The sequence below is a fragment of the Budorcas taxicolor genome, chromosome 5, assembly GCF_023091745.1.
Source record: "Budorcas taxicolor isolate Tak-1 chromosome 5, Takin1.1, whole genome shotgun sequence".
Taxonomy (NCBI): domain Eukaryota; kingdom Metazoa; phylum Chordata; class Mammalia; order Artiodactyla; family Bovidae; genus Budorcas; species Budorcas taxicolor.
Window position 1 is genome coordinate 148,955,550 of NC_068914.1, and position 12,303 is coordinate 148,967,852.

The 12,303-nt window shown below is 44.5% G+C and overlaps 1 protein-coding gene across 1 annotated transcript in view; it reads right to left on the bottom strand.

Moving 5' to 3' along the window:
* The window catches only part of GALNT8 (polypeptide N-acetylgalactosaminyltransferase 8), a 50,520-nt gene that overhangs the window by 21,318 nt on the left and 16,899 nt on the right, over window positions 1-12,303 (bottom strand). Inside the window, exon 3 of the mRNA XM_052640632.1 lies at window positions 6,651-6,948. Within this exon, the coding sequence (XP_052496592.1) occupies window positions 6,651-6,948 (298 nt within the window). The remainder of the gene's footprint in view (window positions 1-6,650; window positions 6,949-12,303) is intronic.

Genomic DNA, 12,303 nt, shown 5'->3' on the forward strand with positions numbered 1-12,303 from the left:
GCCAGATCCAAGATGTTAGAGCTAGAAAGAGAAGTTGTATGCAAATCACAACTTTGCCAGAAACTGCTGTTGTGGAAAGAAAATAAACTGATATGCACACATGCAACCATTGCCAAACATCGCCAAACATCTTCTTATTGATACGTTGGGGTTTCCTGAGGCAAGTTAGGTAGGCAGCAAGGCCAGCTTCCTGGGTGTGTGACTTGCGCAATCACACAGGTCCTGACACTTGTGAATTAACTCGACTTCATAATTTGCTGTCACCATCTTGAAATATTTTTTAGTAATTTTTAAATAACAAGCCCCACGTTTTCATTTTGTACTGGGCCCTGCAAGTTTTGTAACTAATCTGGTCATGGCATTTTTCTGAACTCCCTATGAAAGATTAACCATTGAAGCCCTGCCTTTCCACGTGTTTAATTGTTTGTTGAAACTTAAGATGTACTTAGGGCTTCCCAGGTGGCTCAGTGGTACAGAATCTGCCTGCCAATGCATGAGACACAGGAGATATGGGTTTGATTCTAGGTCAGGAAGATCCCCTAGAAGAAGAAATGGCAACCCACTCCAGTATTCTTGCCTGGAGAATCCTATGGACAGAGGAGCTTGGCGGGCTACAGTCCATGGACTTGAAAAGAGCTGGACATGAAAGAAGCAACTGAGCATGCAGGGTCTACTTGAAACTCAATAAAGTTTATTGATTCCCCTGAATGGCCTTTCTCTGGTCTCTGAAAGTTAGAGGGAGGATGTGCCCACTTGGAGACTGCCAGGGCTGGCATGTTTCTGGGGTCAGACAACCATCCAGAAAACTGGGGAAACCAGTAGTGACGACCACCACTCTGCTTCTTGCTAGTGGGCTGCCGTCTACGGGGTTGCACAGAGTCAGACACGACTGAAGTGACTTAGCAGCAGCAGCAGTAGCAGACATAGAAGGTCCATCCTCATATTATCTTATAATTAATGTGATGGCTCTGAATCACTAACTTACTTCTTTCGCAGAGAAAATCCAAGGAGGACTTTCTTGGTGGTCCAGTGGATAGAAATCCATCTGCCAGTGCAGGGGACACAGGTCTGATCCCTGATGCGGAAAGATTCCACATGCCACAGAGTAACTAAGCCCGTGTCCCACAGCTGCTGATCCAGGCCTCTAGAGCCTGTGCTCTGCAACAGGAGAAGCCATCGCAATGAAAAACCCCCACACCGCAACAAAGAATAGCCCAGCTTGTCACGACTAGAGAAAGCCCTCAAGCAGCAGTGAGGACCCAGCACAGTCAAAAATAAACAGTAACTAAAATAAAGTTTAAAAAGTCCAGGGAGTGGTCTTCCTATAGTTCTCAAAGCCTGGTGGTTTCCAGGATGTCTTAGTTCTGGAATCCACCCATTGGAGCCACATGGATTTTTCTTGTTTCGTTTTTCTGGTCAGCAGGAAGGAAGAGCACTCATTTGATTTGTGTGCAGCAGACATGACTCATGTTATTCAAGTATAGAAGGGTACTTGAATCAGACATAGTTTGCGTCCACACTAATACTTTCTCTAACAAGCAGTTTCATGACTTAATCTCTATAGAATTCAACCTTCATGCTCCAAAATGCGTCAGTTACCCACTGATCTCAGCATATTACCCACACACCTAAAGACTTAAATGATGAAACTGAGGCAGGTTCCAAGGAAAGTAGGAGAAACGCAGAGATGCACAGCCAGACACACCTTAGTCCAAAGACCAAAAGCCAAAGATAAACTATTGAAAGTGGTCAGAGAAAAATGACTCACCACATACAAGGAGACCCTCAACAATATTCAGAGTTGACATCTCATCAAATACAATAAAAATAGAAAGCAGTGGGACAACATACTGAAATTGTCCAAAGAAAAAAGACTGTCAACAAAGCATCTTACATCTTTCAAATGCGAAGAGGAAATAAAAGCAAGTAAACATTGAGAGAATTTGTTGGTAGCAGACTACTTTAAAAGAAATACGAGTTTCTTTTCTTATACTTGTTTTATTATTTTAACCTTTTTTACCTTTTTATTTTATATTGGAGTATAGTTGATTAACAATGTTGTGATAACTTCAGGTATACAGTAAAGTGATTCAGTTATCTCTTATTTTTCAAATTATTTTCCCATTTAGATTGTTACATAATATTGAGCAGAATTCCCTGTGCTATACAGTAGGTCCTTGCTGGTTACCTATGTTAAATATAGTAGCATATACATGTTAAGACTAAACTTCCTAACTATCTCTTCCTCTTTCCTTCCCATCTGGTAACCAGATGGAAAGTTCATTCTCTAAGTGTGTGAGTCTTTTTAGGCTAAAAGCAAATGATCTTAGGCCGTAATACAAATACACACACATACACACAGAGGCAAAAACAAAGAGCACCAGTAAAGGTAACTGTGAATTATAAAAGATAGTATATTTCTTCTCTTAACTAATTTTAAAAGCAATTGCATTTTTTAAAGTGTATGTAATTGTATTATTGGGACTATAACATATAGCAATTTAATAGACTTGACAAAACGGCACAAAAGAAATGAATGGGAGCAAAACTGATTGAAGTAAGGAAATAACACCAGATGGTAAATTGAATCTACAGGAATAAGTGCAGAGAATCAGACATGGTAAATAAGATAAGTATAACACACTATAAATTTATACTTCCTCTCCTTTTTTCTCATCTTTTTTAATAGACATAAAATTATGTAATGTAATTATAATAGTATATTTTGGAGTTTGTACCATACAATTTGAAATATGTATAAAAATGATAGAAAAAAGTTGGAAGAGGGAATAGAGCTATAAATATAGTCTTCCTATATTTCACTGAAATAAGTCTAAATAGACTCTGATAAGTTCAGATGCATGTGACAAGCCCTAGAACAACCGTTAAGAAAACAACTATAAAAATATACTGAAAATTTATTTAAAGAATTAAACATTACATTAGAAAATAGCCACTTAATGTAAAAAACAAGCAGTAATGGAGGAACGGAGGGGAAACACAAGAGACTTTAGAAAACAAAACTCGAATGGCAGAGACAAACCCAACTAAGTCAATACAAGCAATGATTGTGGGTGAATTAAGCAACCCAATCAAAAGGTAAATATTGTCTGATTGCATTTAAAAAAAAAATGGTCCAACTCTATGTTGTCTTTAGGAAACATTTTAGATCAAAAGATACAAGTAGGTTGAAAGTAAAGGCTATATCAGCAAACAGCAACCATAAAAAGTTAAAGAGGTTATACTAATATCAGACAAAATAGATGGTAAAACAAAAATGTTGCTAGTTATAAAAGGAGAGATTTTGTGACCATAAAAGGATATAACCATCGGGAAGATATACCAATTTTAAACATATATTCTTAGCAACAGAGTACCGAAATACATGAAGTAAAATCTGACAGACTGAAGGGAGTAGGACCATCAGCAATGATCAGGGGTGATTTCAACACCCTACTTTCAAGGAAAGCAGAAAGGGAAGTGTTAGTCACTCAGTCGTGTCCGACTCTTTGCAAGCCCATGGACTGTAGCCCACCAGGCTCCTCTGTCCATGCGATTCTCCAGGCAAGAACACTGGACTGGGTTGCCATTTGCTTCTCCAGGGGATCTTCCTGACCCAGGGACCGAACCCAGGTCTCCAGCATTGCAGGCAGATTCTTTACTGTCTAAGCCACAAGGGAAGCCCCATACAACAACTAAACACAAGATAAACAAGGAGGGCTTTCCTGGTAGTGCAGTGGTTAAGAATCCACCTTGCAATGCAAGGGACACCAGTTCAGTCCCTGTTCCAGGAAGACCTCCCATGCCTCGGAGCAATGAAGTATGTGCCACGACTACTGAACCAGCACTCTTGAACCCATAAGCTGAAACTATTGAACTGACACGCTGCAGCTACTGAGGCCCGTGTGCCTACAGCCTGTGCTCCACAGCAAGGGAAGCCACCGCAATGAGAACCCCAAACACAAGGAAGAGCAGACCCCGCTCGCTGCAACTAGAGAAAGCTGGTGTGCAAAAACAAAGACCCACCACAGCCAAAAAAACAGAATAAAGAAATGTCTTTAAAAAGAGAAGGACAAACAAGGAAGTGTAAGACTTAAACAACATTGCAATCAATGAGAGAGACCTAGTGGCGTCCGTAAGAACAGTCTACACAACAACAGCAGATTGCTTTCAACTGGACATGCAACATTCTCCAGGAGGGGCTGTGTGCTAGAGCATAAAATAACCCTCAATAAATTTTAAGACTAAATTCATACGAAGTGTGATTCTCTGATCACAGCAAAGTGGCATGAAAGATGAAACAGAAAGATATTAGAAATTCACAAATAGGTGGAAATTAAAGAACACATTCTTAAATAAGCATTGGGTCAAAGAAAAAAGTTACAAGGAAAATTAGAAAACAGGAAATACTATAAGCAACTATCTGCCCACACATTTTAAAAGTTAGGTTAAATTGGCAAATTCCTATTAAAAAACACTTGCAACTCAATAATGAAAAGACAAACGCCTTCTTAAAAGTAGAAAGTGTCTAAATGGACATTTCTCCAAAGAAAATATACAAATGGCCTGTATACACATGAAAAATGTTCAGCATAATTAGATATCAGAGAAATTTAAATCAAAACTACAATTGTATACCACTTGGGCTTCCCTTGTGGCTCAGCTGGTAAAGAATCCGCCTGCAATGCGGGAGACCTGGGTTTGATTCCTGGGTTGGAAATATCCCCTGGAAAAGGGCAAGGCTACCCACTCCAGTATTCTGGCCTGGAGAATTCCATGGACTATAAAGTCCATGGGGTCGCAAAGAGTCAGACACAACTGAATGACTGGTGCTTTGCGCTTTCACACTCACTAGGATGGCTACGATCAAAAAACAAAAACAAATCTTGAAAATATGTTTAAAAAAAAAATCAAAACTCTCATATGCTGCTAGAGGGAATATAAAATGATGCAGCCACTTTGGAAAACAGTCTGGCAGTTCCTTGGAAGTTTAAATATAGAGTCATCATATGGTCCAGCAATTCTACTCTGAGGGTATAACCAAGAAAAATGAAGACATATGTCCACACAAGAACTTGTACATAAATGTTCAAACCAGCGTTATTCATAGTAGTCAAAAAGCGGAAATAACCCAAATGTCCATCAACTGGTAAACAGATAAAGAAGAGGTGGACAATGAAATTTTATTTTACCATGAAAGGAATGATAGTGAGAAATGAAGTAGTGATGAAGGCTGTAACATGAATGACACTTGAAAACATCATGCTACAAACAGAAGACTCCATGTTACACGATTCCATTTATACAAAATGCCCAGAAGAGGCAAGTCCATGGGGACAAAAAGCAGATTAGTGGTTGCCTAAGGTGCTCCCCGGTGGCTCAGAGGTTAAAGTGTCTGCCTACGGTGCGGGAGACCTGGGTTTGATCCCTGGGTCGGGAAGATCCCCTGGAGAAGGAAATGGCACCCACTCCAGCACTCTTGCCTGGAGAATCCCATGGACGGAGGAGCCTGGTGGGCTCCAGTCCACGGGGTCACAAAGAGTCGGACACAACTGAGCGACTTCACTTCACTTCAAGGATGAGAAAGTTGTAGGCAGATGGGGAGAGCCTGTTAGGAGGGGTAGGTTTTCTTTTGGAAGAGGTGAAAATGTTTTAAAATTGATAATGGTGATGAATAAACCAAATATCATTAAAGCATACACTTTAGTAAATTGTATGGTATGTGAATTTATCTTCAAAAACTGTTATTTTTAAAACTTATTAAAGAGGCAGAAAAAACTTACTAAGGAGAGGCGGAATGAGAAAAAATAGGAAGGGAAAACAGAAGGGAGAGGAAAGTTTCTTTAAGTTAAAATTAATAAGACCTTGGTGGTCCAGTGGCTAAGACTCTGTGCATCTAATGCAGGGGTCCCGGGTTTGATTCCTGGTCAGGGAACTAGTTCCCACATGTTGCAACTAAAGATCCTGCATGCCGCAAAGAAAACTCGGCAGAGCCAAATAAGTAAATATTTTTTAAATAAATAACAAGAAGTCCAAGCAGAGACTTTGAGAGAAACATCAGGGATAAGGGTAGCACTGTTAACTTCCTTCAACTGGCCCAAGTTGTTTCTCTCTCTCAGCCTCAGTTTCTTCATCTGTAGAATTATGAGTTAGACCCATCCTATCAGAATTCTCAAGGATCTGTGTTTCTCTGATACCTCTGTTCAGCTCTGAGGGGCTGCAAGTACTTAAATCAGTCAGTTATCTTCTCAGAGCTGCCATTATAAAATGGATTAAAGTCGAGAATTCTGTTCTGTCAGTCTTCCAGAACTTTCTACACCCTGACCCACTTCCTCACGAATCTCTCACTCTCCCACCCATCTTTTTAACCCTTGACTTCTGCTGCTCTCAAAATGTTAGTCACTCAGTTGTATCCAAATCTTTGCAACCCCCATGGACAGTAACCCACCAGGCTCCTCCGTCCATGGAATTCTCCAGGCAAGAATAGTGGAGTGGATAGCCATTCTCTTTACCAGGGGATCTTCCCGACCCATGGATTGAACGTGGGTCTCCTACATCGCAGGCAGATTGTTTACCATCTAAGCCACCTCCCAAAGCTTGTCTTCAAGCTACATTGAGGTCCCTAGGAAGCCTGCTTTGGTCCATCTTACCTGGAATCTCGAGTATCTGGGAGGGTACGATCCAGGGGCAACCGGTCACTGAGGTACACGTTATAGCCAAACTTCTGGAAGAGGTCCTCAGCCTCTTTCTGCTGAGCCTCAGAAAGGTCCCTACCCCACTTCTTGAAAAGTTCTGAGTCTGGGAAGAGAACCTTGTGGGGATTTTCCTTGAAGAAGCCACCCTCCTTGGCATGAGCTGTATCTGGAAAAGGATGCTTTTCGTCTTTCACTGTTGCCAGCATGCCAATCCCATCTTCTGATTGCTTCGTAGCCAGCTTCATAGTTTGTCCTGCAAACGAAGGGCAGGGGAGAAAACATCTCAGCCAGTTGTTAGCTCCCCGGGCGTTACTTTCTCATCCACATTTCCTTGAAATGTTTTTCTCCCCAGACTTTTAGGGGGGTGCAACAGAACAAGTGTGCAAGGAGTTGTAGATATTGGCAAGAGAAGACCCAGAGGGATGGTATCATGATGGAGAAGTTGAAGGAGCTTGCTCCAGGGTCCTGAGGTTGTGGTCAGGGCTAGATAGCATGCGTTTGTCATTTTCGAGGGGAGCAGTTCGGGAGAAAGACAAAGCCCAGAGCACACTGTGAAAGTGTGAGGCAGGAGGCAGGTAAAGGACTTTACAGAGGGGGAGGCCGAGGGATTGAATCGGTTAACCACAGGATGCTGCGGGGACCCAGGTGACAGCAGGACTCGGGGCAGAGATGAAGACTGTGAATGGATGGCCGTGGCAAGGCCTATAAGGAGGGAGAGAGTGTGTTGAGATTGGCAGGGAAGTGTCAGCTGAGGAAAGAGGACAGTCAGGCTTTCATGATAAGTAAAGTGCTGTTACAACAGTCTTCTGACTCCTTCCTTCAGGGGAACCAGAAGGATGTTTGGAATCACCCTAGATGGTGGAATGCAACGAGCCCGAGATCACCCTCTCTCTCTCGAGCACACCAACATCACTACCATCCACAGAGCAGCCATGGGTAACAAAGACCGGAAAAGATCTTCCACAACTAAAGGCATCATGAAACTGGACAGGCCTCCCTGCTGGTCCAGGGGACCTGGGTTTGATCTGCGGTCAGGAAACTAGATCCCATGTACTGCAACTAAGACCCAGCGCAGCCAAAGAAAGAAATTGGAGGCCCCCAACCTGGAGAATGATTATATTGCAGAGGTTCTCCTCCAGGAGTGAGAGTTCTGAGCTGCATGTAGGATTCCCCAGCCCAGGGGTCCCACACCAGGAAAATGAGCCCCCACAACATTTGGCTTTGAAGACCAGAAAGGCTTAACTGTGAAGTCCCAATGGGCTGGGAGAAATAGAGATTTCACTTTTAAAGGACACACACAAAAAATCTCATGCACACCAGGACCCAGAGCAAAAGCAGTCATTTAATAGGAGCCTGGGCAGACCTACCCATTGGTCTTAGAGAGTTTCCTGGGGGTGGGGGTGGAGGTGCTGTCACTTTGGGGACAGAGACACTGGCAGGAACCGTATTTGGGAACTTTCGATTGAATGAAAGCTAGAGTTGACTGATTAGTCTTTCCCAAGTCCAACATTGACTATGATACTCCTCAGCATTCAACCCCAAAATGTTAATCAAGGTGATAGGGACAGAGTAAAGGGTGATTAAATAGTTAATCCCACTAGCGGGGTGGTAGAAAAAAAATATGGGAGACCTCTGTAAGTTAATGGTCACTTAAGAAAGCAGGTTTGCTTAACCACAGAAGCAAGCAGGCTTCCTCAGCCACAAACCCATGCAATAGAAGCGAGAGACTTACCCCCAAACAATAAAACAATGGTGGCATGAGCCCCACATCCTGCCCAGTGAGCTCAACAGGTTAATGATCCTTAGGACGTGCTCTCTCCACACGTCAAAACAGTAGTTTACGGAAAGGTGGCATTTCAAAGTGAAAGGCACTCACAGTACTGAGACCTGAAATAATCTTCCCATAGTGCCATGAGATGGCTTGACCATGGAGGGACAAGAAAGCTTCCCTACCCAGCCTGGAGAAGGGGCTGATGATGGAAGCATGACATCTACTCAAGAATGAGGAAGAAGGTCTTCTCCCCCTCCCCACTTTCCCTTTGATTATAAAACTGTAGCCCACTAAGGTCCTGCAGAAGCACCCTCTGGCCTGCCCACTGTAAGCCTCTCAAGCATCCTATTCTAATCAGTTCTGCTCAGTTCATTTCATTCGCCCAGTCATGTCCAACTCTTTGCGACCCCATGGACTGTAGCACGCCAGGCTCCCCGGACCTTTCTCAAACTTGTGTTGATCAAACCAATGATGCCATCCAACCATCTCATCCTCTGTCACCCTCTTCTCCTCCTGCCTTCAATCTTTCCCAGCATCAGGGTCTTTTCCAGTGAGTCAGTTCTTTGCATCAGGTGGCCAAAGTATTGGAGCTTCTTCAGCATCAGTCCTTCCAATGAATATTCAGGGTTGATTTCCTTTAGGATTGACTGGCTTGATCTCCTTGCAGTGACTCTCAATTCTATTCTAATAAAGGGACTCTCAATTCCTATTCTAATAAATTCCTTACCTATCACTTTGCCTCTCTCACGCGGAGTTTTTTCTGCTTTAAGACACAAAGCACCAAAGCTCTTCAAAGCCCCCCAAAATACCCACCCAGTGGCTTCAGTTCAAACACACTCCACCAGAGGGAGTCCACCAGAGGGACTTGCTTAAGTTCCCACCAATCTTCCCTTTATTGTTTTCACTTTTTTGTGTCTGACTCTTTTGGCCCCATGGACTATAGCCCACCAGGCTCCTCTGTCCATGAAATTTCCCAGGCAAGAATGCTGCAATGGGTTGCCATTTCCTACTCCAAGGGATCTTCCCGACCCAGGGGTCAAACCTGCATCTCCAGCACTGGCTGGCAATTCTTTATCACCTAGTCACCAGGGAAGCCCCAGTCCTTCCTCAGACACACACTAAACTCCAACCAAATTGATGGGATCACCTCTAGCTCATGAAGTACCATCCTGCAAGTTAGAAGAGAGAATCCGTTTTTCAGATGATTGCAACCCTGGGGTACCAGCTTCAGGAGAGGACAGTCCCACCGTGTGAACCCCTCTGGGCAGAGGCAGCCCCACACCACAGCACACGGTTTGGTGTGCAAAACTTGGGCAGAATTTCAGCTACATGCCCAGCCCCTAAGAGGGATGCAGGGAAACCTTACAAATGGGAGGAGGGTATTTTTGGAAAGTGACCTCAGCCTGGCCCGTGAATGAGGAGAGTCAACCACAGAAGTGCCTATGAGACGGAAAGAGGATGGTCAAAGCAAACCCGAAAAGAAAAATAAATGGAGGATCTTTCAGAGAAGGCTCCTGGGGACTAGCTCTCATATTTGCTCAGGCAGAAAATAAACATGGGAGCAAGATTTTCACAGTATTCCAAATCAAATTATATTTTGATTCAAACTCTTCTATGCTAAGCACGGGAATCACAGAATGGCCTTGGATTCCTTGGGCCTTTAAACTCCCTTATTACTCCTCTTTGGAGATTCCCTGGTGGCCCAGATAGTACAGAGTCTGCCTGCAATGCAGGAGACCTGGGTTTGGTCCCTGGGTCTAGAAGATCTCCTAGAGAGGCAAATGGCAGCCCACTCCAGAATTCTTGCCTGGAGGATCTGGTAGACAGAGGAGCCTGGCAAGCTGTAGTCCACAGGGTGGCAAACAGTCACACATGACTGAGCAACTAACATTTTTACTTTTCACACTCTGCTCTGGGGGTTATCTGATCTTCCGCTCTCATTCATTGCTGTCAGTGGGAAATTTTGATGATGGAAGCACAGAACCCAGTGGGAGGGAGACTGTGTTACTAGACCACCCACATGACTTACACTGAAACTCTCCAAGACCCAAAGGGGACACACCCAAGTGTGTCACTCTGATGGGGCCTTTTAAGTACCCCCAGGGAAGTTCCAGAAAACTGGTTTAGAGTTATCAAGCCCTCCCGCAATAGGGATATGATTATCATTATGTGTTTGCTTTGGCTCTTCATAGACTTCATAATTTGCTCAGGTGTCCTTACTGTCATGATTTTATTCAGTCTTCTTGGAGGTAAGGAGCAACCAGAAGGAGGGGTCATCAAACCAGCTTTCCATTTCAGCACGCCCTTCTGGAAAGAAAAGCATTTGTGATCTGGAAATGGGGGTCCAGAAAACATTTTGAAATTCATCTCTGCGGGTAGGGAGTCCCTGACACCATGTCATTTCAGAGTGAATAGAATGTGGGGAGCACAGAGAACAACAAGCCAAGGAGGAGCCAGTTGTGCAAAGAGAGAGATGGAAATAAACCTGACGGCTCTGGATGGCTTCTCGGGGCACGTCGTGTCCCAGCCGGAGGAAAGATTAGCCAAGTTCTTGGCAGAACTCCTGCTATTTTAAGGCCTGAGGAGGTTGACATAGGGTGGGTGAGCCAGAGAGCTGGTGTGGTCTGTGTGCTCAGCCAAGGAGTGACAGTGATGGTCAAGGTACACACACATCCTTTGGTGAAATTGCCCTGGGAACATTTGCACAGTCAACGTGCACACCAGCCAAGGGCTCTCAAAGCCAGGGCCTCAGGAGCTGACGATCTTGGCTGTTTTCTCTGACTCTTTCCCCTGGATCACCCTTCTCTTCATCCCTGGCTGCCTGTCCTCCGTTCTCCCCTTCCTACACTCGGTCACTTGCTCTTCTGTTTAATTTCTCTGTGCCAGGCCCAGGGCAGAGAGTAGTAAAGCACATCACAAGACACTCATCAACTGAACCATCCCCTAAGAAACCTTCCCTGGTGGCTCAGACGGTAAAGAATCTGCCTGCAAGGCAGGAGACCCAGGTTCGATCCCTGAGTTGGGAAGATCCCTTGAAGAAGGAAATGGCACCCCACTCCAGTATTCTTGCCTGGAGAATCCCATGGACAGAGGAGCCTGGTGGGCTACAGTCTTTGGGGTTGCAAAGAGTCAGACACGACTGAGTGACTAACACTTTCACTTTACGAAAACTGCCTTCCAGAAATCTGAACCACAATAACATAAGAGTCTTGTGATGGGGGATGGAAACCATGCTTCATGCCTCCTCCTTCTCTCTCCCCTCATCTATTTTCCCTTTTTTCCTCCCTATCAATTCTTCCAACCTCTGCCATGGAATTTTCACTCTGGGCTCCTTTTCTGTGCTCATCTCTTTTCTCCTCTCTTGTCCCCTCTCCAAATCTCCCCTTCTCTGATTTCTACCCTTCCTTTTCCTCCTCCTGTCTGACCTTCCATCCATCCTTCTGTCTCACTGTGAACCCTGACAAGGCTCAGTTCTTGTTTTTTCAAAGACACTCCCTAGGCTTCCCTGGTGGTCCAGTGGTTAAGAATCTTCCTTCCAATGCAGAGGGACATGGGTTCGATCCCTGGTCCAGGAAGATTCCACCCGGAGTGGAGCAACCAAGCCCATGCGTGCACCACAGCTACTGAGCCTGTGCTCCAGAGCCCAGGAACCGCAACTACGGAGCCCATGGGCTGAAACTACTGAATCCTGGGTGTCCTAGACCCCGCGGCTGCACCAGGAGAAGCCAGGGCAATGAAAAGCCCGTGTACTGCCGCTGGAGAGTAGCCCCTACTCTCCGCAACTAGAGAAAGACTGACTGCAACGACAAAGACCCAGTGCAGCCAAAATAACTAAAA